The following is a 27,777-nucleotide window of genomic DNA, read 5'->3' as shown; positions in this document are numbered from 1 at the left end:
AGATGGAGTCTTTAAGAGCGTGTTGACAGAGAAATAGTTTGCAAAACTAGAACTTCAGATGTGTTTTCATGCAATCATACAAAACGAATACTTGATAGGGGTTCTTAATTAAAGCGACTAAAAGGGGAATATACAGAAGATCTGTTGTTAAGTGTATATACGCCTTGTATTCAATAGGATGTGAGTATTAGTGTCTAATTAAACGTTGTAACGCTAAGTTACTGGAAGCAGACAAGAGGCGCACAGTTATTCTACGAAAAAGACGACAGTATGCAGAAGTGATACAGTTGCTAGCTCGTTTGTGATTCGGTAGTCAACGTTTGGTGTCAGTGCGAGCTCACTCGCCATAATCAAATGGGTAAGTTTATCATATTCTGATAGCCCATTAAAGTTAAGACTTGTTATCTAATATATTGCAAGTTAAAGCTAGGCGCTGATCAGTTATTGCAGTGTGGAAGATCCTTTGATTTGCAAGGACATAAAACAATTTGCTTCAACTTCCCTTGACGGTTTTTGGATCTACCCCATGTGAAGGGTATCGGGCTTTACTATAGAGATATTCGCGACAACAGAGATACAAAATGTCGTTGGAAGACTGCGAAAGACACTATGGCTCGCTGAACTCTGATTTTGGAAGCGAATCTACGAGCAGTGATAGACGATCAGCTTACAGTGGAGTGGAAGAAAAATTACATTACATTCCTATCCGAATCTTGGGAAGGGGAGCTTTCGGCGAAGCTACATTATACAGAAGAACAGAGGTAAGTAACAATAATTCGCATTAACTAACAATAAATAATGTATTAACTATTGATGCTGTGGCACACTGGTAGCTGGTTCTACTTTCTCGTAAAGTTACATCAGCTCGAGGACACATTGTATAGGCTGTTTAACTTGTGATCCTAGTTAGTCTTTACTTATGAGTGTACGTGGGTATAATGAGCTTTAATCTGTGCTTAAAATATTTATTAATGTGGGTTAAATGTCTTGCATTGTTGTTTACGTATTGAAATGTGAAGAAACCCCTGTGGAATGTTGTACAATATGGTGCAACAAGGCTCCAATACAAGGTACAAGTTGACAGCGCTTTTAACGCTCTCCAGTTCACACCAACCTTCAAAATGACTGTTTGTTTGGACGCGACCAGTAGCAGACATCAAATGCTTGTACTGGAAACAGAATGAACTGTGCAGTCTATTCTTTTGTGGGCTAAATACCAGGGTTCTCTCACTAGGGTAACTAATCACACTCTTCCATGTCAAATTCTGCTGTGGAGGCTCAGATGCTAACTCATGTCTGAACTTTGCTACATATGACAGCACTCCAGTACAGAGATGGGGAATCTACACAATTCTTATAAGGACAAATAACCTGGCCACCAGTGAAAAGTTGGGTCACCGCTCTTAAGAGATGACCATAAGGAAAGGTTGCTTTCACAATGCTTTCTGGCGACAGTTGTCTTCAGCACTGTCAAATAATTGCTTTCCCAGCAAAACTCTGGTATAAGGCACACAGGTTCACCAAATGGGCTGATCTGAGTGTGAGGTTCCTTGAAGTAAATCATTCTGTTAACATCAGTGGCAATGATGCCTCTTTTTACTCTGCAGGATAATTCACTTGTGGTGTGGAAAGAGGTGGATCTGAACTGCCTCTCGGACAAAGAGCGCAGAGATGTCATGAATGAGATCAGCATTCTGTCAATCCTGGAGCACAACAACATCATAGCCTACTTCAACCACTTCCTGGACAAGGATACCTTGCTGATTGAGTTGGAATATTGCAATGGTGAGGTCGTCCAGTTGCTCTGTGCTGTGTGACATGTGTATTCATCATTGCCACGCTTGGGTTGTTTACGGGTTTCCTAGAGTAGTGGTTAAGGTACATGGCTAGGACACGCAAGGTTGGTGGTTCGATCCCCGGTGTAGCCCCGGTAAGCCCTTAACCCTGCATTGCTCCAGTGGAGCAATTGTCTCCTGCTTAGTCTAATCAACTGTACATCATTCTGGATAAGAGTGTCTGCCAAGTGCCAATAATGTGATGTAATGTAATGTGTTTTCTGTTATGCCTCAACAGGTTGTGCTTCTGAGTTTAATGTCATTTTTGCACATGATATGACATTCATTGCCTGGGCTGTATTAATATTTTATGAACAAGGATATCTATTATAGATTACATTATTTGCATGTAATGTATAACCGTGTATATACTTACAATATGCTTGTAAACTATGCATCTAAACATTCTGTACAGTTTCACAATGTTGGGAATTATTTATATATGTTATATTGGTCTGTTTTTAGGTGGAAATCTTTATGACAAAATCATCCAACAAAAAGGGAAGCTTTTTACAGAGGAGGTAAAAAAAAGTCTCAAACTATTAGTGCAAAAATACAATACATCATGACATTATTTGCAAACTCAGGCCTAGTTTTGGTAACTTTCCTAAGATGTATAAACACAGTCTTGCAATGATTGAGGTTTCATTTTTTATTTAAATAAATAAATTTGTCTAATTTATTTTGTCTTTGTTTGTGTTAATTCATATAATTTCATTTCCACAATGCCCCCAGATTGTTATATGGTATCTCTACCAGATCGCCTCTGCAGTGGCCCACATACACAAAGCTGGGGTACTTCACAGGTAAATCCATGTTACTGACCAGAATGCATTAACCACACAGTCTTCCTCACAACAGTCCAGTTATGTGTGATCTCTCACTTTTCTCTGTCCTAAGGGATATTAAGACTCTCAATATCTTCCTCACCAAAACAAACCTGATCAAGTTGGGGGATTATGGACTGGCCAAGAAGCTGGGCTCTCAGTTTTCCATGGCTGAGACTGTAAGTGTAGATTTTAGAGTTTAAAAACTTGTACATTTTATGCTCACTTCTGAGCTCTTACTGTGTCTATTGTGTAACTGACGTTAGATTTCTCTGACTCAAATGCCTCATATTTCTTAATTGCTGTGTATGTTGCTTTATGGCAACTTGACCCCTCCATTAATTAATCATATTTTTTATTTATATTTTTGTAATGTGCTTTAGTGGATGTATTTTTGTCAGTTCATGGAATGTCCGTTTCATTTTTTAAGTTACGAGGCTGGCTGGTCAGGGCAGTTGAAAGCCTGCTTTATTTGTAGCTTGGTCCCCAGCTGCCTGCTGGGTGACACAGATGTGTGTTACACATGAGCATGGCAGCCCACTGCTGGCAGTCCCAAAGGCAGACCGTGGCTGCAGAGGCATGGCTGTCGATTGCCCTTGACAGGTTAAGTTCTATTCCTGTCTCCCATAGGTCTAGGACAACAGCTGGAGAGGCCCTCATTTCTTTGTCAACTATATATAGACTATCAAGACTGCATACATTGTTTGTGTGTGTGTGTGTGCATGTACTATACTACGGTATATAGCTGAGCAGCCTCAGTCAGCATGCATTCTGTATACCATATCAGGGACTGGCTATGTGAAAGCATATGAACCAAAGCCAGTCTAAATGTCCACATTCTGTTGTTAGTATCATCTTAAAGTTCTTTTTACCAGACTCTTTTTAAAGGGTACCCCAAATGAGCATATGCCTAGATCTGATCAATATATCATAAAAATTATTTTTCCCATTCTCTTGAGCTAAATAAGTCACGTAAAACAACATATTTCATTTATGTTATCGGACTACATTGGTCTCATTATAGACATATTGCCGAATACTTCCTTCTTCCTTTGATTGAAAATGCTTTTCAGCTATTACCCACAAAGAAAAAATGGTAACACTCGGAAATGTCCCTGACACTTTTTAGAAAAACAATTGTTGGTAGACAAGCGAGGTATTAACATGAATAAATTAACACAGACACAGATTGCCTGTGCATCATAGTCATGACTTGGTGTGGTTGTTTTTATAATATTTTCTAATAATAAATAACCTTTAACCACCTGAGACCCAGAAGCAAAAAATATTACATTTCTTTGAAATAATACAAGTGGCTTGGATGACGAAAACATATTGCAGTGAAAACATTTTCAAAAATATATTTTCTTTAATTTGAATTGAATTGTCCCTTACATGAAGAGAAATACTGTGTAGAGTTCAGAGAATCCGAAATGTAATGTCCTAATTTGCCGATGCAGGGTCTCAGGAGTTTGAGTAAAGTTTTTCATTTGAGATCTATTCCTGCCAATTGGTTAATTGGTAGAGGTCTAGATTTCAGTTGAGTGTGTTCTGCTTCTGTGCATCTAGTTTGTGGGCACCCCGTACTACATGTCTCCTGAGCTCTGCCAGGGAGTGAAGTACAGCTTCAAGTCAGACATCTGGGCAATGGGATGTGTCCTCTTTGAGCTCCTAACCCTCACCAGGACGTTTGATGCAACGGTACAGTACTTTACATTTTCAAGAATTGCCTAGTAGTATTACTGTTTTATCTCTGCCTACAGCTTTAAGAACAAGAACAGTTTTGACATGTCAAACTTCATTCATTTTTTGGGGCAATGCTTTTGAAATGAACTAATTTGTTTTACTGAATTTTCTTTCTTTCTATGTTTGTCACTCAAACATAGGTAGGACTATTGTGTTTGATCTTGGTGTTTTATCCTCTATTCTGTGTTCATACAGAATCCCCTGAACCTGTGTGTGAAGATCGTGCAGGGGAACTGGACCATGGAAGTCAATTCAGACGTGTACTCCTCTCCGCTTATCAAACTGGTGTATGAGTGTCTGGATCAAGTGAGTGGAACTAGGGGGGGTCAGACATCATGGAGAATGAAGGTGCAGGGGAGACCAATAGTCTGGATAGCTTTTTGTTGAGATTGGATGTTAATAAACTTACAAAATGAACAATGTTACAATGTCATCCAAAGTTTTGAAAAAAGGGTACTCACCACATAAAGAGACAATGGTGGTTAACATAGTATTGTATGCATGCAGGACCCCGAAAAGAGGCCCACAGCAGATCAGATCTTGGACCAGCCCATCCTCTCCTGTCAAAGGCAGTGAGTATTGGTGAAAGTGAAGACAGACTTGGGCAGGGATGTTGGTGGATTAGGGCTAGAGTGTACTAACCATACCACCATATCTGGTGGAGTTTGCATTTGTGTTAGCTGAGCAGACCTCAGGTTGCCAAATTAATGACACTGACAGAACAATGTGATTGACTGTTTACTGGATGGAAATGTAAATCTCTGGGTATGTCTGTTTCAGGGAGCTGGAGGAGAAGGTGGCACTGCTGAACTCGGCCAACAAAAAACCAAGGTGTGTGTGTCTGTATATTGAGAAGTGCAGTCCTCCAACCACCCAGTTCTGAATTCATGTACGCAGATTTCCCCCACAGTGATTTATAGTTGTTTAGTCAAAACGGGGAACAATGTGGGGATAAGGGCCTGGCTCAAGGGCTTTCGTTACACCTTACACCGGGGATTGAACCGCCAACCTTGCGGGTCCCAGTCATGTACCTTGTACCATACAAAGCTGGTAAAAACATTCTAAAACCTTGGTTGTCGTTCCAACAAAATTGAGCAAAGTCTGTTATTTGGTTAATTTTTTGCATTTTAAAAATATTCTGTATGTTTCCATGCCTGCTTGTCACCTGTATTGACTACAGTAGGGATTGTATGGGTATAATGGCTTGGTTGCGAAATGTAAAAGCAATACTGTATAAAAGTAAAATATAGCTGTGCAGGAAGTAGCGCACTGTTGCTCAAACAGAGTAACTTGCTGCATTGACTGTATTTGCTGAGCTGGGTCATACCAGTTGAGAAATGTAATGACATCACTGGAGTTAACAAATGTTTTCTTTTTATCAGATAGAGAACCTAGCTAACTATAAAGCTGTCTCACTTGTGATAGAAGACTGGATGACAAACTGGCTGAGTCACCAGATGTCACCTAGTATTGTAATACCCAGCTACCCAGCTTGCTTGCTAATCTAGTATTTAGCTCCCCAAATGGCAAACAATGGCTTCTGATCCCATTCTAGTGGTGCAGGTGCTAATGTTCTTGATAGTGGGATTGACTTCTGAACTGAAATGTGCTGATTTGGTTGTTTTCAGTGTCGTTTTCCTTATAGTTTTTTGTGTTCTGGTTTACTTGTGAACTTGGTAGCTAAACACAAGTGTGTATCACATGTGCACTTGGATATCAATTACACACCCTGCAAGTCCTCCAGCTGTTAAGACATCTCATAACTTCATGAACACTTTAAAATACAGTGATTGCACAGGGTTTTTGCATATTTGTGTGTCGAAAATGTTTTGTGACTAATTCCAGGTTGAGCACAGCGACTGAGACCCCTGTTGCTGTGGTGACCACACGCTCCAGGGAGTTGTATTTCTGGGGTGGGGGGAAGTTTACCCCACAGAAGTTAGATGCGTTTAAAGGAGGCAGCAGCGCCCAGCAAGTCTGCGCTGGGGAGACTCACTTTGCGGTGGTTACTGTGGAGAAGGAGCTGTATACATGGGCTGTGAGTAACAGGCTGAAGCGGGTGCTTGGAGATCTCTAGATGTTTACAACATTAATTGTTAATATAGGTGTTAAACCCTGGGCCCGGTTTTATTAGGTAGTAATAGGAGTTGTATACAGAGTGTTCCTCTCATAATCATACAGTAGCATAGTAAAGGGTTGGAAGTTGGAAAATTCAGTTTATGTTGACAAGGCAGCATCTGTGATAATTGTGAAAATTGGTTGTATACAAATCTATGCTGCATTTGTAATTTAATGTGTGTGTGGTGTTAAAAAATGTAAAATGTTTAAAATCTTTAAAAGTTTAAAATTACAGTGTTCAGGAAGTTCTAAATCAATTAACTGACATGAGATTTAAAGCTCAAAATCAATATCAATAACTGTCACTGTAATTTTCTGGTCTCAAATATATAACTACTTTGTAAAGGACATACTATACAGTATCAGGCACCATTCAGTGAATATGGAGTGGTGTTCTTTGGCTAGGGTTTTTCAGTTGCATATTGGACATTTAGCAGTAAGTAGTTTGTGTGTTGAAGGAGGGAGGGTGCAGTGTGACCTTAATTGTTCATTCCATTAATGATGACTCTCCTTCCTGTGGATAGAGTGTTCAGGGTGGGGCGAAAATGGTGGGCCAACTGGGCCACGGGGACCAGGCCTCGTACCGACAGCCACGTAGGGTGGAGAAACTCCAGGGGAAGGCCATCCGACAGGTAGCATGTGGTGCAGACTTCACAGCTTGTGTCACAGGTGAGTTGGGGTTATACAGTGCATCCGGAAAGTATTCACAGCGCTTCACATTTCCCACATTTTGTTATGTTACAGCCTTATTCTAAAATGGAATAAATTAATTTTTTTCCTCAAAATTCTACACAGAACACCCCATAATGACAACATGAAAGAAGTTTTTTTGAAATTTTTGCAAATTTATTAAAAATAAAAAACTAAGAAATCACATGTACATAAGTATTCACAGCCTTTGCTCAATACTTTGTTGATGCACCTTTGGCAGCAATTACAGCCTCAAGTCTTTTTGAATATGATGCTACAAGCTTGGCACACCCATCTTTGGGCAGTTTTGCCCATTCCTCTTTGCAGCACCTCTCAAGATCCATCAGGTTGGATGGGGAGCGTCGGTGCACAGCCATTTTCAGATCTCTCCAGAGATGTTCAATCGGATTCAAGTCTGGGCTCTGGCTGGGCCACTCAAGGACATTCACAGAGTTGTCCTGAAGCCACTCCTTTGATATCTTGGCTGTGTGCTTAGGGTCTTAGGGTCGTTGAACCGTGAAAGATGAACCGTCGCCCCAGTCTGAGGTCAAGAGCGCTCTGGAGCAGGTTTTCATCCAGGATGTCTCTGTACATTGCTGCATTCATCATTCCCTCAATCCTGACTAGTCTCCCAGTTCCTGCCGCTGAAAAACATCCCCACAGCATGATGCTGCCACCACCATGCTTCACTGTTGGGATGATATTGGCCCTTCTCCCCCGATTGCTCAGTTTAGATGGGCAGCCAGCTCTAGGAAGAGTCCTGGTGGTTCCAAACTTCTTCCATTTACTGATGATGGAGGCCAATCTTGTCTCAGAGGTCTACAGACAATTCCTTTGACTTCATGCTTGACAGTGCATGTCGAAGCACAAACCAACTGTGGGACCTTATATAGACAGGTGTGTGCCTTTCCAAATCATGAGCAATCAACTGAATTTACCACAGGTGGACTCCAATTAAGCTGTAGAAACATCTCAAGGTTTATCAGTGGAAACAGGATGCACCTGAGCTCAATTTTGAGCTTCATGGCAAAGGCTGTGAATACTTATGTACACCTGATTTCTTAGTTTTTTTGTTTTTTTTAAATAAATTAGCAAAAATTTCAAAAAAAAAAAACTTCTTTCATGTTGTCATTATGGGGTGTTGTGTGTAGAATTTTGAGGAAAAAAAAGAATTTATTCAATTTTGGAATAAGGCTGTAACATAACAAAATGTGGGAAAAGTGAAGCGCTGTGAATACTTTCCGGATGCACTGTAGAAATCTTTTTAGAATTTTTGCACTTTGGGAATACTATGTCTACAGAACCAGCCTGACCATGTCCATTCAATAGACATATGCTGTCAGGACAAAACATGCCCTAGTGAGCCATTACAGTTGGAATGGGCCGTTCTCAGGTGCCTGATCAACCAAGCATTTAAGTGGTGGGATGGTGGGGGGCTAAGTCCCTGCCATCCAAATCCCTCCTTCCATGAGTTGAATTTATGCTTCATTGTGCCATGCCCTGTGGGTCCCCCTGCCACACTTGCACTGGCAAGGTCAAGAGTTGGTTCACTGTAGAGTACAAATGCCTCCTCTGAATACACCCTATGAGGACCACTGTTGCACATTTATGTCACACTCTTCTGCTGCTATGGCTTCTGCTTCAAACTTTTTGATGTATTAAGCATATTCAAGTACACAAATTAACTATGCAGAGTGCAAAATCTCTGACTTTTGTGTGTCTACCCCATTCTCAGATGAGGACCAGATGTACATGTTTGGGTCAGACTATTATGGCTGCATTGGAGTGGACAACGAGCTGGGTATGGAGGTCCTGGAGCCGGTACTGCTGGAGTTCTTCCTGGAGCTGCCGGTCAGACAGGTGTGCTGCGGGGACAACCATGTGGTTGTGCTGACTCAGGATAGAAACGTCTTCTCCTGGGGCTGCGGGGAACATGGCAAGTATTGGAGTGGGAGTATGGGAGCAAGCTCTCTCTTTGCATACCTCACCCAGCTTTTCTAGATGCATATCACTGACCTAGCTGTTTTCTTTCTGGAATAAATTTTTTTTTAAATGTATTCCATCCTATGGCTACTATATCCTTTGTCAATTTGGGAGAGCATGTGGGAGAGCACTAGCACAGAAGGCACTTCTTTTCTTTACAGTCCTCCAGCTGAACAGAGTAATCATTACACATTACATTACATTACGTGGCATTTAGCAGACGCTCTTATCCAGAGCGACGTACAACAAAGTGCAAATCAATCACAAGAACAAGTGCAAAAGTAGACCTGAGAGGACAGTACAGTTCCGAGTCCTAGTGTAAACATACAGAAATTCAGAACCCTTGAAAAATACAATCAACATTCAAACTAGCATACCACTGTTGGCAGCTAGAATACAACAACAGCCAATAAAAACAACAATACCTATACAAGTAACGATATCTATACATAAGTGCCATTACGGTCTAAGGCTAATCACAATGATTGTGAGTTGGGGAGGGAAAGGTGTAGCCTGAAGAGATGGGTCTTCAGTCTGCGCTTGAAGGAGGTCAGAGACTCTGCCGTTCTGACATTCACCGGGAGGTCATTCCACCACCATGGGACCAGGACAGACAGCAGTCGTGTGCGTGAAGTGCAGGTGTGGCGAGGGGGAGGCGCCAGACGGCACAAAGTGGCAGAACGGAGGGGTCTTGTTGGTGTATAGGTCTTGATAAGGGATTGAATATACACAGGGGCTGGATATACACTGGAGGGCTGCAATATTTTAACAGGTAGTGTGGGCATATCTGAGTCCCTCTAGTGGAAAGAGGCAGGGAGCTCCCCACCTGATAGGCAATGCGATGGAGAATAATGATCTAAACTGCTGAGTACACTGTTGAGAGCGGGGTGAATAACTCCACAAATCACTGCATGAGTGCTTTTGCTGGATGGGTCATCTGACGACTTCAAGCCCAACGTTTCTGATTAGTACAACAAGTTAGCTGACTCAACTTCACTCATCCCACTTCTCTGACAGTACCACCATGATTCTGTCTATCTGACTGTGTTTCACCAACTGCCACTGTTCCTCCACACTCCAGTGGATATCCCTTTATAATCCTGGACTACCTTGCTTAATGACCCCCACCCATTTGCAGGCTGGTGTCTGACCTCACAGTACTTTTGTTAGGTAGGCTTGATCTCATCTGTAATGTTCTCTGTATTCTTTTTATTTTTGAAGGTCGACTTGGACTGGACTCAGAGGATGATTTTGCCTTTCCAATGAAGGTACAAGAACACTGTTTTTTTATTTTTTATTGTGAAGCCCCTTGTAATGTTTGGCAAACTGTGCTGTTTGAGTGTATCAGTAAAACATAATAAAGGTAACCAAATGGCAAGACAAGTTTGAGGACTGTGTCCCTTGTTACTCTTGCCTGCAGGTGGAAGTGCCCAAAGGGGCCACCATCACCTCGGTGCACTGTGGAAGCGACGGAACCTTTCTCCTGACCGAGTCTGGGAAAGTACTGACTTGTGGGAACAATGAACTCAACAAGCTGGGTCTGAACCAGGGAATCTCTGGCATCAAGAACCACTCTGGAGAGGTAATGATGTGGACTATGTACTTTTGTACTTTTGTTTCAATTCACTCTCATGTTTCAATGTTTTTTTATTAAGTAATCTAATTTTTTATGAGAAACATATTAATGGATGCAAACAAAAAGCAATTTTTGTCATGCGAGTAGTTTCTTTTGATGCCTTTTTTTACTCTTAACACAATGTTTCACCAAATGTATAGCTACCTTAAATTATGAAATGGTTTAATCACAGCAGTGGTACTCCTGGCTAAAGAGTTCCACAGTATATCTTTTAAATTTTTGCTGTCTGCCTCAGATGGATGAAAGTATAAAGTCTTGCTCGCATTGGAACTCAGTGCCTGGCGTAGAATGGTTTTTTTATTTTATTTTATTTATTTTTTTTTGACAATGTGAATTATTACTTGGGCTTCTGCTGAAGCACTTGCCCTTTTAAGGGGGTCCCAAACAGGGCACAGCCTTGATTTATATCCTGGACTTCGGTACCAGTTTCTTACCATGACCACTATTGCTTGGAGACATAAAAAAAATAAAACAAAGATAAATTCACTGCAGTCAAATTGTTTTCATCAAACCAATGAAAGTGCTGCTGTGATCTGTTGTTTTGAAGCAATATAACCACAATAATTTTAGTATGAGGAGCAAGAGCATCTCTTTATGGTTGCGATCTTCTTGCTCTTTCAAGACCAATCAACACCATTTTATTCATAGTCCCGCATAGTTATTGCATCCTTTTGAATGAAGTTGTTTTGACCAACAGTTTGAGAGTGATATGTTTTGTAGCTGAGATGATTGACTCCCCCCCCAATTCCCCAGGAAGTGCTTTCTCACTGTACACAGTGGCTTTGTTTGGCCCATCCTTTATCCCTGCCTTTCCCTCCATCAGACATACCAAGGAGTCCCCTACACCACCTCCCTCACACTGGTCAAGTTGCTGGCCCGCTACAAGATCCGCACCATTGCTCCAGGAAAAACTCACACTGCGGCCATCGATGGTGAGCTGGTTCCCTCTATGGCCCCCATGCAGAGCACAAGGCGAGGTTAAAGTCAAGATGGGACAAAAAAATATTTTGTGTTTTGGCTGTCATCTTTAGGAGTTTTATTTTGGCTTTCAGTGCGTGTAAGCTCTGGATAGCCACACCAGCGCTCTTGACCATAGATCTAATCTAATTTAATGTCTGTGTCCCTTGCAGAACGTGGCAGGCTTTTGACCTTTGGGTGTAATAAGTACGGGCAGCTGGGTATGAAGGACTTCAAGAAGCACACAGGGGTCAACCTGCTTGTGGGGCCCTTTGGAGGCAAGGTGGTCACCAAGGTGTCTTGTGGAGATGGCTTCACCATTGCTGCCACAGAGGGTGAGTATGTAGGATAATTTTACTCAATCTTTGACCATATTCTTCTCTTTCTTGTTGTGTATCATTATTGCTCTGATTCTGTCTCTCCATCCATCTCTGTCTCTGATTTCCCATTCCATTCTCAGACAATCAGATCTTTGCTTGGGGAAATGCTGGTAATGGACGTTTGGGAATGCCCGCTGACAAGCATTTTGGTGCAGAGGTGTGCCCTGCCCTTCCCCGTCCCATTTTTGGCTGCCTACATCATGTGCCAGACCTGTCTTGTCAGGGTTGGCACACTATACTTATTGTCGGTGAGTCAGTCTCCACTGCAATGTACAATGCATTGTATTTTCTTAGCTGGGCATATGGAACATAGTTTCTATAAAATTGTGTGTTTGATATACTACCTGAAATGCACATGATATGTCTATGTGACCAAGACATAGGAACAATACATTTTGTTTTTCAAAGTTTTGTATACAATTATCAATGTCCCCATCTATTTGCTTTTAAAAGAGGCCTTAAAACCTGACAGGCCTTCCTTTAAATCTTTAATTATTTTCTTGCTTTGCTGTAAAGCGCTGAGATCTGCCACTGCAAATGAGAAGCGCAATATAAATTCAACCCTGTCAGTGACAGGGTTGATCCATGGACATTCAATGAGACTGTGTTGAAAGTAGCATTTTAAACCCTAGCCAACATATGTCTTTCACCCCATCCCTCTTGACCTGCTTTACAGAAAAGGTTCTCAACTCCAAAACCATCCGTTCCAATAGCAGTGGCTTGTCGATTGGCAGTGGTAAGTGAATGCAATGGTAGCATTGGATTTCTGGGCCTTTTCCATTCCCACTTTATTTCGTAATGAGCCACAGTGCTCAGCAGAATTTAGGAGTGTGGGATGTTTGCTGTTGTGGGACTACCCCAATCGGCTGCCTCTCGTCTAATAGATTACACTTTCCCAGAGCTTTTGTGCTTGGGGAGCTAATCATACCTGTGGCCAGGACTCAGATGGACAGTTGGAATCGATGGGGCTGCCTTGGTTAGTTAGCCCTCATGTTACAAGCATCTCAGAGTTCCCACTGACTTTTTCAAATTTTGTGCCAGAATGCTGACAGCCTTACCTGATGTATAATGTATCTGTGAGGTTAGGTATAAGACTTCCCATTGAATTAATGCATCTGATTTTTTCCCCCTGCTTTGTACCTGTGTGTTTGCTTTCATGCAGTTTATAGAATATACCATATTGATTGCCTCTTCTGTGCTCATCTTTAGGGCTGGGCCAGGCCTCCACCTCCACAGTGGACCTGGAGCTGGATCAGGACTCGGAGGTGGGCTTGCAGTACGGGGGATCAGGTGGCACTGTGGAGGCTGACACAGAGGAGCGTGGGATAGAGACACCCATGACATCAGTGCAGAGCAACACCGATGCCAGCTCCTGCCCCTTCTGGCTGCGCCAGGTCAGTGTCGCAGTCACACCAAGGAGAAGTCTTACGTCCTCATCCAGCTGAACTTGCATTAGTCATTAGGATCACCAGTTCCTCTATAATTAGTTAAATTAGTACAATCGATTGTCCTTCTCCTCACCGTCCAGGAGCTACAAGATGCAGAGTTCATCCCGATGCCAGACAGCTCCCTGGACTCCATGTCTGGACCGATTGCTTCCACCTTCTCAGAAAGCGCCACGCTGCCCTACGATGAGCTAAAGGAGCTGAAGGCAGCAGCTGCTGTTACAATGAAGGGTCTCTCGGTAATGTAATCTGCTTTTCGTGGTAACAGAGTGTAATGTGTTGGACTTCTCTCAGTAATGTCATATGCTTCATTCAGTCATGTAATGTGCTGCTGTAATGCTGCATATCTTTAGAGACCTGGGGCCTCATTTATAAACGTTGCGTATGCACAAAAGAATGCATATGCCACTTTCTAAGCAACCTTTGGCATTTATAAAAAACGAACTTGACGGGAAAATGTGCGGTCCTCCATGGAAACTCGCGTACGCACATTAACTGGAGAAATGAGAAACTGCGACTCCGATGGCAATGGGATGAAATGCGAGAAATGGTGTGAAATTGATACCACTGTGTAAAATAATTCGAAATATTACCTCTCACGTATCATACATGAAGAGTTAATTTGCAAAAGCGGATAAAAGCCTCTCTTACAACAAATAAACAAACAGCTGTTTGATTGATGCTCCCTGGAGTGCCCAAAAAATATGATTTAGGATGATAATTATAAACGGAGATGTTGTTGTAAAATAATCCCTCAAATATGTAGACAAATTGTTAAACAATACTTCATGTTATTAAATGTATTCTCATAAATAATATGGTAAACAGTCGGAGAAATTACGCTGCACTGATGCCGTTTGCAATGCGTCAGTCGGGCAGATACGAGTGCATATATTGTTATCATATTCATATATTATGTTTTATAATGTGTTTATTGTTATGGATTTTTGTTCGTTTTATCTCTTAATTTTGTAACTGTGTTTTCAATGGTGCTAGACAAATAACGTGTATTATTATTATTATTATTATTATTGTTATTATTATTATCATCGTCATCATCACATTCGTTGTGCAGAACTGTTCGTCATTTACAATCAATCAGGATAATTCCCACGCCTGTAGCTTTTCAGAGGCAATCAAATGGCTGAAATCTATGGAGGACGCTTTGTGACATATTAATAAATAAATCCTTCATTACATCCATTTTATTTATTCACCATTTTATTTATTTATTTATTTATTTATTTATTTATTGACACTTTTATTTAACGATATATTTATGGATTTATTTATTTAAGGATTTCATGCTCCAACATGCAAATAAGAGCTGTTCTGATTGGACTGCACAGGCCGTCAGTCACTGCTCCTTAAATGCGCTCTGTCTCTATGATGTCAGAAAAAGATGGCGGAAGGGAGTATCGCGGACCTGCTGCGTGAAGCAGCAGATCGAATTGAACGGCAAACAGGAGACGGTTAGTAGGCTAATGTAGCTAGCTACATTAATCCTAAAATCGAGCTCGTGTATACACACCAAAGAGGCAAGCAACATCTGCTGGTTTAATGCCACTCAGGATGTACGTTTCCAACACCTCAAGAGGAATCTCATAAGAGGGTCGTCCTACACTTCTCCCTTGTTGATTTTCTAATGCAGCACGATGCAGAATCGTCTGCAGGTTGCTCCACACAACCTCGTCCACATCAGAATCAGTCAGTGCTGCAATTTCTACAACGCTGTCTACAAAGTCTTCCACTGTTTCTATAATATTATTGAGTGGTACATTACCACTATCAATGGTATCTGCCAGTCTTAACATTTCATTTCTTAGCTCCGATAAAAACTCCATTTTGGTACCTAGCTAACCGGTAGTATAGTCACACTTGTAAAGAACTTGTAGACAATCCAATCCCAGCATAGGCCACTGCAGTCCAATCAGAACAGCTAGCCCAACTGAAACCCACCCCCTTATTTGCATGTTGGAGCATGATAAATAATAATAAATTAAAATAATAAAATAATATTTATAAATAAATAAATAAATAAATAAAATGGATTTAATGAAGGATTTATTTATTAATATGTCACAAAGCGTCCTCCATAGAAATCCCTTTTCTTGGCCTTCTGTTCAGCGTTTGCCATTGTCGTCTTCGTGAAATGCATATTCATTAGGGGTGTTTCACTGCCTATTTATAGGCAACTGTGGGCGGGACATGAAGCTGGCAAAGGTGCGCCTTATTTAGAGTTGATTGTGATTTATAAAGGAAAACTGGCATGGGACATGCATGCGTGTGCACTGTTTTATAAATCAGAATATTTTTGTGCGTACGCACGTCCTGGGTTTCATGCGTACGCAACCTTTTGACGTGAATCCTACGCACAGTTTTATAAATGAGGCCCCTGGACTGTTTCTACTATGCTTTCTTTCAAGGGATCAGACGATTGGTTAAGAAGTTTGATGGCTTTAGGTATCGTTCTGTCAGACGCAATCTCTAATGAGGCTTATCTCTGCACTGGTTTTTGCCTTTCTTTAGAAGATAAACATTGGTGTCAAATAAATAAAATTCTGGGTGACAAAAATGTATTCATACTACATTGTGTATTTTGCTAAAAGGACATCTGGAACAAAATGGAATTTCCATGAAGTACACTATATTTTTATTTATAAGTGTATAAATTGGCAGTTGCACTACATTTAGTTAATTTTATATGACTGAACTGAAATGTTTTCAGGTAATTAAAGGCCTCGCGGAAAATGAATTGTCACGGTTTTTGAAATGTCGCAGTTCCAAATGAAACCGGATTCTTCTACTGCTATAGTTTTTTCCTCTTTACGTTAATACATCCAATCCCGTGTCTGTAAAGGGGTAAAAATGAGTAAAACACAGCGACGATTGGCCATATGCCTATATTTCTTTTTCATTGGTAGCAGAAATACGAAAGTTTACCTAATCACCTAGCAACTGCTGCACGGGCTTTCAGTCTGGCGCGTGCATTCACTTCAACAACCCCACCGTAGGAAAGTTCAGCCAGCTACTAGCTTAGAGGTAATAGCCTAATACTTCTGATTTATTTATTTTTTGTTTAGTCAGTTTTATAAAATGCGGGGAGAGACGGATGAGGAAGATGAAACAGTGCATGAGAACACTGAACTGTAATAATGCTTTATATCATGCGTTATATTCATAGACTGTGGGAGGGTGTTTGTGGTTTGAGGGTGTTTGTTCAGATTCTCATTTCCCTGACAGCAGGATGCAGAGTTCATCCCGATGCCAGACAGCTCCCTGGACACCATGTCTGGACCGCTTGCTTCCACCTTCTCAGAAAGTGCCACGCTGCCCTACGATGAGCTAAAGGAGCTGAAGGCTGCAGCTGCTGTTACAATAAAGGGTCTCTCGGTAATGTAATATATGGAGTGAATTTAGTGTCAATATTATTTTCATCGTAAACATATTTTGTGAATTGTCAAAGCCAATCCAAAGCTTTGCAAATTGTAAGCATATTATGTGATTTACAAAATACAGTGCGTGCTTTACACATCACAAAACACAAGAAATACAAGACTCAACAGACAAATAATTTTGGCACTTTTTTCTGTGTACAGTAGGCAAAAAACATACTGTATGCACCATTTAAAATGAAAATAATTCATATTTTGAGATCTGTAAAATGGGATTTGCAATGTGTAAAACACGTCACATGTTTTTTTTGCTATAAAGGAAATACATTTATGATGCGCGAAACACATGCAAATAATATTTCAACTAATGCGCTCCATAGTAACCTGCTTTTTTTGGAATGCAGTGTAATGTGTGGCAAACCTCTTCAAAATGTAGTATGCTTCATGCAGTAATGTAATGGGCTCCTGTTTTGCAGCGTAATCTCCTTGGTAAAAATGCGTAATGTCTGAATGTAGTGTGCTATGTCCATAAAGACGGCAGATGTAGGCCCTGACAGGGTGAATGGAGTGGAGGCAGCAGCAGCCTGTAAGAAGAGCGGTGGGCCGCAGGTGGCTCAGCCGGTTCACACAAGCAACTGGGCAACAAGTAGTGAACTGAGCCAGGTGAACCAAACCACATCACAGCTTTTTACACTGTAGCTAGTGTGTTCCGGACAATCTCTCTTTTTAAAAGTCAATTTCTTGGTAACTTTGGCAACTTCTGCTGTCCTCGTTTTTGTTCCTTCCACTGATTTTGTTCCCTTCTGTTGCAGCTCAGAGAGACGGTGAGCCGCCAGGAACAGATGATTTGGGTGTTGCAGAAACAGGTACGCTGAAATCCTGGCTTCAAGATGCACCGATCACCTTAGGATGATGCATTGACAAACTCTTGACTCTTTGATGCAGGTCAGTGATCAGCAGAAAGAGAATGAGAAGCTCTGGAGGGCAATTGAGGGACTGACATTGCATGGAAAAGGAACTCAGACAAACAGCAGCACACCAAAGGAGGGAGGGGCTACCCGCCGTGATGAGGACAACGCAGGAACTAGTCAGTGACCTGCACCTGGAGCACATAAAGTTATGCTGGTCCTGTCCATATGGTATCACATGCAAAGGTCTGGTTTCCCAGCATGGGTTCCCACTACAGACAGAGGGTGGCTTGGGCATGATTGGTAGAGACCGGCCAGTCATGAGGGACTTTTGGACCTCGCTGGTACACTTGGCTAGTACATGCCAGGAGGTTGGAAGTGGTGAGAATTTCTGAGCAGAGGTGCTTTGTCTAAAGACATTTTTAACACTGGACATTTCTACTCACTGATAATCACAGAAATTTTGGCAGAAATGCATTGTCAGGTTGGTCATCTCATCAAGCAGCAAGCCGGTTTCATTCCTTGAGTGTTGTCTGTATGAGTACAGTATTATTTAGTACTCTGTGGTAGTTGTACAAGTATGAAAACTTTCTTCATACATTGGAGTTTATAACCTTTCAAGCCTCAAGATGAACACAACTTTATTAATAGTATCTGTTTGAGAGTGATTTAAGAAGAAATGTAGAAATGGGTCTACATTGACCCATCTGCTTCTGGAAAAAACTAAACATGAAAAAACCTGTCCACAAAGGCCTTTAGTGTTGACAAAATGATGGTTCTTGGCAACTCCTGTTACATAAGGAACTCATCCTTCATTTAGGCAGGGGACTCGTGGTTAATCAGTATTTCAGTATTGATCATATATCTGACACATGACCTTTGCAACTGCCAATTTGGTACTTTGCAGTCTTGAATTACAGGATTTATTTGCATTCACCGTAGTTGTCTACATAACTACTGTAAGATCCTGAGAAATTGTATGGCATAGATACAGGTCATTGCCTTCACAACCTTATTTAATTAAAACATTGACATAAACCCTCCCAATTACGACTAGGTTAATGAGGCAGCATGACTTATTTTGCTGTCATAGTACCATAAACGGTAATCTCCAATTTTGTTACGCACACAATGTGTTGTCTTGAAAATGGCTTCTAAGTCTATGGCAATGAGCCTCCAATGTATTGGATCTACACACTATTATACATAATATACATATTTGCTTTTATATAAGTCAAATGCAGGATTATCCTCAAGTGTATGCGAGGATGCTGATTGAACAATATAGTTTCTAAATATATGAAACATTTGTGGCCTTCATCTTACGATATATATTTTCTTATAAAATAACACTAAACTATGTTGAAGCAATTAGCATTTGTACCATGAGGTATATGAAAGTATGTGTGACTTCTGGCTCATGTACTTTACAGTGTGTGCAAGGAGACAGACAATCAGTCAAACTACTGATTAATACATTTGTTTTTTAAAGTCCGTCCTTGCCTATTGAAGGTTGAGTTTAATGGGCTGGCAAAGAGATGACCGATTGGAATTGTCAATTTATGCATATGCAGGTATCTAGTGAGGTATCATTTAAAAATAGTGTATTCATAAGCTCAGACATACTTTACCAATATGTCCACAAACGCATATATACTTGCATTTAGGTATGTAAATCAAAGTATGTTTTAATCAAAATACTGTCAGCCTTCATGATTTTCAGTTTTATACATTGCCTTTGGTATTTGTTAGATTTTTTTGTTATATTTCTTCGTTTAATATATTTGTTCACAATCTACTTTTCCCAAAATATTACTGCTGTGTAGATTTAAATGTATAATCCTATCATGTTTCATCATGGCTAACCAGTATACTGACATTTTATTCCTTTCAAATTTTATATGTTAATGTTGCTGAAAGCTATGATGGTCACAATGGCAAGAATGTGGCAACAACAACATCTAGATGTACTGTATGCTGTTGCTTTTTTGTTTTGGTTTCATATGACCTTTAAAACCCAAAGAATTTGTTATATTGCATGAAAGCAAGAGTGAACGGCTAAAGTGCCCATACTCAAGTGCCTTTGCACATTTTTATTTATTTTGTACCAAAGATATAGAATCTGAATGATGTGCAAACAAAATTATTTTTGCCTTGGTAATACATAACCTACTTTTTATAATGGTTATTTAAAGAAAATGTGTCTATGCCTTGGTTCATATGTATTTATTTTGGATGCAATTGCTTTGGCTGTCAGAATGCAACTACAAAAGTTATGTACTTTTATTTAGATGTTGTGTTACACTTTGGTAGACTGGTCCAATATTATACCTTTATTTGAACTGTGCAGACATAATTTTTGCTGGGTTATGCTTTATTTGAGCTAATGGGACTTGATGCCTGTTGGTAACTCTTGATATTGGCAGTGGGATTGGAGTAGTGAAAGGGAGGGTAGGTACATCATCGGGGTCATCAGGCGTTTCATCTCCAGTGGGCTCAACGGTGATACCTGGCTTCCTAGGAATACCCCCCTTGGTTCCATACCCACTTGTCTTTCCTTTTAATCCAAAGCCAATTGCTGTTTTTTTCCTTTGCATTTGATAAGGACTTAATTGCTTGCTGAGGGGAGCGACCCCCTCACCCCCATTTTCTTCAATAGACTGTGGTAAATATAGTAACGAATCCCCTGCATCCATACAAAGACAAGCACATTAGGCTACTTGGGAGGGCATAACAGGGCTTTGCTGCAAAAGAGCATGTGTGCTCAGTCAACTTACCCTGTATAAATAAAGGTTATTAAATAAATAAATCCCACTTCTACAGGGAAAATGTTGGTCTTTCAGTTCATTCTGGGCAGCTTCCGTTGCCGGTTCAGAGTACTTGGTTTTTTCCTCTCATAAGCTTCTTCAACATCATCTTCCCATGGTACCATCAAATCCACAATGTATGCCAGCTTGGCTGTTGTGGGCTGGAGTGGGATGGCCACAATGTCTGGGGGACACACAAGCTACTTTCCAATCCCGAGCAGCCTGCAGAATGCTTGCATCCTTTGATGCTATATGGTGCTCTGGAGGTTGGCCTGCAGGTACAAATGTTGTGAAATGGACATTTGGGAGTGCATTTGTGGTGGATCGCCTCTGTTCCAAGATAGATGCCAGCTGTCTGAATACTTGGTTACGCCTCCTAGTGTAACGCCCTTGGGTGAGGCTCGTAGTGCATCCTGTAAAAATGTGCCTTAGAGATGCAGGGAGCAAGTGAAGTCTTCTCCCCACCACTGCTTCAGGTTCTGGGGTGTGGGCAAGAGGTCATCAGTGGCTCTCATGACAAAACTTAGCTGAGATCCCTCCATTTCCCACATGTCACGCCAGCTGAGTTTCCTCTTTTCTAGGCTTTCCCAGTTAATCCATTGGCCCTGCTTGACCATTGAGATGGCCTTGGCGTGTTGCTCTGTCTTCTCCACAAGCCTTCTCTTCTGCATTGATGTTGCCTTGTGCCATTGAGGAGCTTTTGGGACTTGGCCAACCACGTCCCTGAAGTGACAAGCACTCTGAACGTCCTCAGATAGGGTCCACTTCCTCCCCATTGTCGGGGTTGGGGGGGCGCTGTTCGAATAACGCAATAAATAATTCATTTTTCTGTTTGCCTTTTATTTTGACTGAAGGATATCAGGTGTAGAATGTAGTGGCACAACATGGCCATTATCTCCTGTTCATCAAATTTCACATTTTCAGTGTCATTGCAGTCATTTAAATAGAATTACAGTGAACAAAGTATACTGAACCCAATTATGACCTCATCATTTAATCAAATTTTATTTCGTACATCTCCGTTGATATGTTATGACCATATATTTGTTACAACACTGACAGCAGTATCTATCTCGTGAACCAATTTCACAAGCCCTGAAGCTCACATGGAAATACTGATAATAAATCACAACAATCTAGGCAGTTTGTTTCTTTTCGTCAGCAGAAACTTAATTCTCTTCACTTCAAGTGTCGTCGAGGTGGTGGGGGGCGACTCCTTATATTCTGGCACAAGGGGACGTGTCTCTCTGCGGGTCCTGGGGCAAATCGCCGTGCACAGTGAGGGCAGGTCTGATAGTCTTCCATGTGTAGCTGGGGGCCCCCCTTTGTTGGCATTCGAGCCTGCTGAAGGTTATGAATAAAAGCCTTGTGCTTCTGCCGCCAATTGCTCTTTTTCAGCTGGGAACAAAACCAAAAAGGAAATAATTTGCAGGATGGATAAAACATGCTCTTGCATACACACAAAAAAAAAACCTCATAATTATTGATTTGCTTTATTCCATCACGAAAGCAAGAAAATGATGCCTCTTCAGTGTGCTGTGTTTTCCGATTTTAATTCTTTAATCTTAAACTCCTGAATACACAAGCATGCAAAAATGTGCTCCTACCTCAGGAGTCTTCGTTCTTGTATTCGTCTTCATGTACTCCTCCAGGTCCGTTCCTTTGGCTCGGTACTTGGAAGAGTCGAAGACCTTCCGTGTGGAATGCTGAGCCTTTTCACACACCTTGAGGTGCTTCTCCAGTCGATCAGCAGCAAAGTTCCTGTGGCACAGGCTGCAGGGTAACCGCTGTAAGACTGCCTCAGATCTTCGGTCTGAGATCCGTTCCACTTCCAGTTGTCCAGGGGTCTCATCAGTGACATGCGTGGGACGTCTCTGAGAGACCTCCGGAGGTATGCTTCTGTTGCTGATGCAACTATTTCTTTCAGAGTCCCTTTGGAGGACTTTACAATGCTTCTCCTGGGTCCACCTCCTTTGTGTCCTGTCCAATACCCTCTCCCTCCTCTCTTGCTCCCACTCTCTCCTCCCCCTCTCCAGCTCACTTGCCTTTGCCTTCTCTCTACCCCACTTCTCCCTCTCCCATTCTTCTTCCTTTATCCTCTCTCTCTCTCGTTCTCTCTCCCGCCTCTCACTCTCTCTGTCATGCTCTCGTGTCTGTCTCTCCCTCTGTTTGTCCTTCTCCCTCTCCTTTCTCTCCTTGGCCCTCTCCTGCTCAACATAGGCAGTCTTCTCACTCTCCCTCCTCTCCTTTTCATTCTCCCACTTTCCTCTCTCACTCCCTATCTCAATCCTCTCTCTCCTCTCCAATATCCCGGCAGAAGTGCATTTCTCCCGCCGGACCTTCCCCAGCTCCTCCACAACCCTCCGCAGCTTCTCCTGTAGCACAATCTCTTTCCTGCGAATCTGTTCTTCCAGCCTCATTCGGTCCTCCTCTAACCGTCCCTCCTGCCACTGGGACCCCCTGACCCTGCCCCTATACCTGGTTGAGACCTCACCAAAGGAGCTGGGCATAGGTATGACAGGGACCTGATTCTCTGGCAGCTGCCTTTCTGACCCCCTCCTGTCTGATCTCCCACCATACCTGTCTGGGTAGTCTCGAGATTGGACAGGTAAATTGTGGGGAAGTCTCTCTGCCTCCAAAGGTTCTATATGCTCAATATTTGGCCTGTAGATGTTACTCAGGCTGTACGCCCTCTTATGGTTAACTGACTTAATAGCAAATGGCTTATCTGTCCCAGAGGTCTTCCTCTCAGTAGCGTTATAGTCCTGCTCATCATGGTGGACACGGTCATATCTGTCCCTTGCAGAATGGTACTGTCTTTGCGAAGGATTTTTGTGTTGAGACATCTTCCGCACTTTTTCCAGAGCATTCTGCTGCTGCTGTTCATATATAGTCATAATTTTCCTCTCCCTTTCTTCCATGTATTCTTGCTGGAAGTCAGGCTTCACAAGCTGCAGTCTGAAAGAGCGCTGGGATGTATTTCTGCCATCTCCCCACAAGGGTGGAAGTTTCCCCAACGTTGCATCTTTCTCCGAATAAATCAGATATGCAGGGTGAGGACGCATCATTTGCAAATTAAGCTACCTACTGCAAACACGGCTTTTTTGACAAATCTTACTGAGCTAACACGCAGCTAGATACTTTGATAGGTTACTCAAATTAAGAGTGAACACTCACAATTAACGTACCACTAACGTAGTCAGAGTTCATGAGATATAAACACAGGCTGACACTGAAATAAGCTGCTACCACATTATATTTAAGTAATGAGTCAGAGCACTTCAGACTTTAATTAGCCAAGAACAGAGGTGTGAGGTCCAGAGGTCGGAAAGTCCTGCCATGTGTTTCTTCCACCCAGGAGCTCAGCCAGCTGAATTAGTTATACCTCCTGGCTGAAGTGCTTATTGGTATATGTAACTTACTTTTTATAACTGACGGTTATAAATTGCATTTAAATATATAAATATAAAGTACAATAGGCTAACGTAGATTTAACGTTACATTAGGCAACACATCAGAAATCGTGTAACTCACCCGCAATCCTGCCCGGTTTCTTCCTAAATTCCTCTTCTGTATATTTTTCTTTCAGCATTTCTTTGGGCTCGTCTGATTTCCGGAACAGCTGTTAGGCCGTCCCTATTGACTTGCAGAGCAAAATTAAAACACTTGCTTTGCTTGGTCTAAACCCTTTTAAAGTTGCATTGCCATCAGGAATAGCAGCATTTGAAACATTAATTGGACTACCTAGTGGCTAACTGGATTGTTGCGTCGTTAAATGAAAATGTACCGTCTTATCTGTAACGTTTTTACCTAGTTTTACCTGATAACTACTTGAAAATTCTCAGTTTAGTAGAAACCTAGCTGACCTTCCGGTGGTATTAAACAACTATAATAGTGTAATTCAGCAACTGTTTTGTTGGTAAGCGTTGCCTAGTAACCAAGAAACCCCTGGGCTTTTTGTATGCGTGTCCTCACTTCAAAAATAAAACCCCTATTGGCCTACCAGCACACGATGCACCACACTGGTATTGGACATATCCAATAACAACCTGCAGTTTCTGTGGGATCTAACCAATGACAGGGCCATGAACACATTATCAAACATTGTCATTGGTTTGTTTCAGTAATTTAAGAAACGCCCAGGTAGCTAGAACCCCGGATGTGAAACAGTTCGAGTTGAAAGGGGTGTTCAACAGCGAATATTTCATCAAGTAGGTGATATTTATTTTTCGCTATTATTCCCAATAACGTTGAAACGCTAGGAAGCCTACCACGATGCGGCTGGCATGCAAGCTTGTGTAGTCGACGTTTATGTGAAGCTAGTAGTAGGACAGTAGCTAACGTAATTTAGCTGACCGGCTTACGCCTGTATTTCCACCATCTGAACGTCCGATGTAGTTGGTTTGCTAGTTACTCAATGTTCTTCTTATTGCATGGATAAGTATGTTTAGAATGCCATTTTTAAGCATTGCCGTCTTGTATATAATACTTACGTATTCTTTTATTTTCTGTAATGAGGTGATATATGTATCTACCGAACATGTATTGAATGTTTTGATTTATATTATATAAAGGGTAGTGTGTCCTAACATTTTGGAATGTGTAGTTAGGTTTTGTGCATTATTCTTTTATCACTTGATTTCCTTTTCCCATAGCTAGGGATAGGATTCTGAAACTAGCAATAGATATAATATCTGTATGCCATGGTGTAAAACCACCGTTGAAATACCAGCTACCAGATGTTTCAAAACCTAGCTTGAGCTGTTTTATTTCAGCAGGGTGCAGAACATTAGCTACAGGAACCTGGTGTAAACTGGCAGTAGTAATGTTGCTCTGCTATGCATTGTCCCTATTCAAATAAACATGAAATAAATAAATAATATAGCTATAACAGTCTTTGGCTGGTTTGTTTCAGAGTCCTGTTACTAATTCTATGTTTTGACTTTGCTCTGTTCAGACCTCAGCGATGTCTGATAAAGAAGATATAATTTCAGTGGATTATGAAATATTTGGGAGAGTGCAGGGTGTCTTTTTTCGAAAATACACTCAGGTAATGTCATTCAACAGTGGAATCTTTTGATTACATTATAATAAAGTATAGCCTATTAGCTGTGGCATTTCATGTGGTATTTCAGTGCCAGCCAGAGTGTTTGGAAAAATAAACAATTGGATATCTATTAGTTGATTGCAATCGCTCAAAGGATAGCAAGTTAGTAGGGGCTAAATTAAAAAGAATTGGGCTTCACTTCACATGTGGTCGGAAAAATGTATTCTACATGATGTGGAAATCACAATAATTATTCTATAATGAATGTTACTGACAAAAAACAATAAACTACTTTTGTACTTGTACCACTGTACTTGATGTAAAATAACAACTGGTAATATTTTTATAAAGAGTGATATTGTTTTTAAAGAAACTGTAATGTCTTTTAAGAAGGAAGAGAACTTTGATCACAGTTAATTAAAATGGAGGGAAATAGATATATAATGATAAGGTTGTGTTTGTGTAGAGGGATATGTCATGTAATTTGTCTCTTTATTTGTGTACTATGACATTATGTATAATAAAGTTGTTTTAAAAACCCAAATTAATTAATGAATGCCTGGCATACGTAATGTAATGAAATACATAATCACTCGGTACAATCTGAGAACCAATAGTCTTGAGAAAGTTTGAAAGAAGTGCAGAATAACATGGGATTTTCTCAAACTATTGATTTTTAGGATGGAGCTTTCTTTTACATTCTTTCTTCATACACATTCATGCAATTGTATGAGCATACAATACATGTGTGTGCTAATGTTTTCCAGGCAGAGGGGAAGAAATTAGGGTTGGTTGGCTGGGTGCAGAACACTAAGACTGGGACGGTGCAGGGGCAAGTCCAAGGTCCAAGCTCCAAGGTCAAATGGATGCAGGAGTGGCTCAAAACTACGGGCAGTCCACAGTCACAAATCATCAAAGCAGAGTTCAAAAATGAGAGGAAAATCGAGGGCTTGGATCATAAAAACTTTAAAGTTATTCGCCCTTGAATTCAACATGATATAAGCTTTCATTGTCCTTGTTTGAATGTTTTGCTGTGTAACTATTACAGTACATGCCGGTGAAAGCAGGTCATATGTGGTCAGTGGCCAATATAGTTATTTATAGCTCTCTATATTATAGTTGTAATGAACTGTAGTACATTTTCTTTATTTATTATCATATTTTTTATTTTTTATTTTATGTTAATAGATTCTGGCAAATAAAAAATGAAATATCCCATATTGGAATCTGTTTGGTAGTGAGTACTTTTATTAATCCTCCTAATGTGTTAGAAATTTGCTTCCAACTTTTGTATTGGCGGGTCAAATTAGACCCATGTTTTAACTCTCAAAACTCAAGCCATTTTACCTTACAAAAAAATCACTGATATTTCCTATAGTGAAGACAAGGGGCAATTATGTTGGCTTACTATTAAGGACTAATATTAGAGCACCTTTTCCTTGAATAAATTGCTTGTGGATTTATTAAGATAGGAAGAGGTCTGTGAGAACCTGAACAATTATATTTCTAACCAGATAATACCAGATACAGGATTATATTTTAAGAATCTGTGCCATTGAAGAGGATGTGTCTATTTCTATTTGTGTGTGTGTGTGTGTGCTCTCTCATCTCCATATTGTCATGATTGAAGATATGATCAATAACCTCATAGACAGTGAATCTGTTGTACATGTTGGAATAGACATGCTGCTGCAGAATGAAATTGACAAGATCTCAAACAAGCCTTATTGAAAGATCCCAATGTTAGAAATCTGTGTAATGATATTCATGGGCGACATGGCTCGGGCAGTAAGAGCAGTCGCCTGGCAGTCGGAGGGTTGCTGGTCCGATCCCCCGCCTGTGTTGAAGTGTCCCTGAGCAAGACACCTAACCCCCAAATGCTCCTGACGAGCTGATCGGCGCTTTGCATGGCCGTTGGTGTGTGAGTGTGTGAGTGTGTGTATGAATGGGTGAATGAGAAGCATCAATTGTACAGCGCTTTGGATAAAGGCGCTATATAAATG

The 27,777-nt window shown here is 41.1% G+C and overlaps 3 protein-coding genes across 4 annotated transcripts; 2 read left to right on the top strand and 1 right to left on the bottom strand.

Annotated features, from left to right (window-relative positions):
• On the top strand, positions 1–21,846 carry LOC133125898 (serine/threonine-protein kinase Nek9). Of its 2 annotated transcripts, none has more exons than XM_061237621.1 (24): positions 1–761; positions 1,608–1,785; positions 2,301–2,356; positions 2,571–2,641; positions 2,736–2,841; positions 4,232–4,363; positions 4,604–4,714; positions 4,916–4,980; positions 5,189–5,239; positions 6,254–6,446; positions 7,051–7,195; positions 8,952–9,152; positions 10,421–10,467; positions 10,620–10,781; positions 11,659–11,767; positions 11,966–12,127; positions 12,253–12,420; positions 12,849–12,908; positions 13,382–13,566; positions 13,701–13,856; positions 16,861–17,010; positions 17,547–17,675; positions 17,825–17,878; positions 17,958–21,846. In XM_061237621.1, exons 1-24 carry the CDS (start codon positions 582–584, stop codon positions 18,105–18,107), a joined length of 3,021 nt encoding a protein of 1,006 aa, XP_061093605.1. In that variant the 5' UTR covers positions 1–581; the 3' UTR covers positions 18,108–21,846. The 2 variants fall into 2 exon arrangements, with proteins under 2 accessions (XP_061093605.1, XP_061093612.1); XM_061237628.1 differs by having other exon boundaries at positions 16,864–17,010; positions 17,958–21,845.
• zc2hc1c (zinc finger, C2HC-type containing 1C) lies at positions 21,706–24,608 on the bottom strand. The gene is made up of 3 exons (XM_061237641.1): positions 24,262–24,608; positions 22,335–23,752; positions 21,706–22,125 (listed from the first exon to the last, which is right to left on the bottom strand). Exons 1-3 carry the CDS (start codon positions 24,317–24,319, stop codon positions 21,907–21,909), a joined length of 1,695 nt encoding a protein of 564 aa, XP_061093625.1. The 5' UTR covers positions 24,320–24,608; the 3' UTR covers positions 21,706–21,906.
• Positions 23,935–27,000, top strand: acyp1 (acylphosphatase 1, erythrocyte (common) type). Its single transcript, XM_061237655.1, has 3 exons — positions 23,935–24,938; positions 25,685–25,777; positions 26,542–27,000. Exons 2-3 carry the CDS (start codon positions 25,694–25,696, stop codon positions 26,758–26,760), a joined length of 303 nt encoding a protein of 100 aa, XP_061093639.1. The 5' UTR covers positions 23,935–24,938; positions 25,685–25,693; the 3' UTR covers positions 26,761–27,000.
• Positions 27,001–27,777: the final 777 nt, after the last annotated feature.

This window comes from Conger conger, chromosome 1 (assembly GCF_963514075.1).
Source record: "Conger conger chromosome 1, fConCon1.1, whole genome shotgun sequence".
Classification (NCBI taxonomy): domain Eukaryota; kingdom Metazoa; phylum Chordata; class Actinopteri; order Anguilliformes; family Congridae; genus Conger; species Conger conger.
Note: the sequence above shows the minus strand (reverse complement) of the source record. Positions and strands in the feature narration are given on the sequence as shown.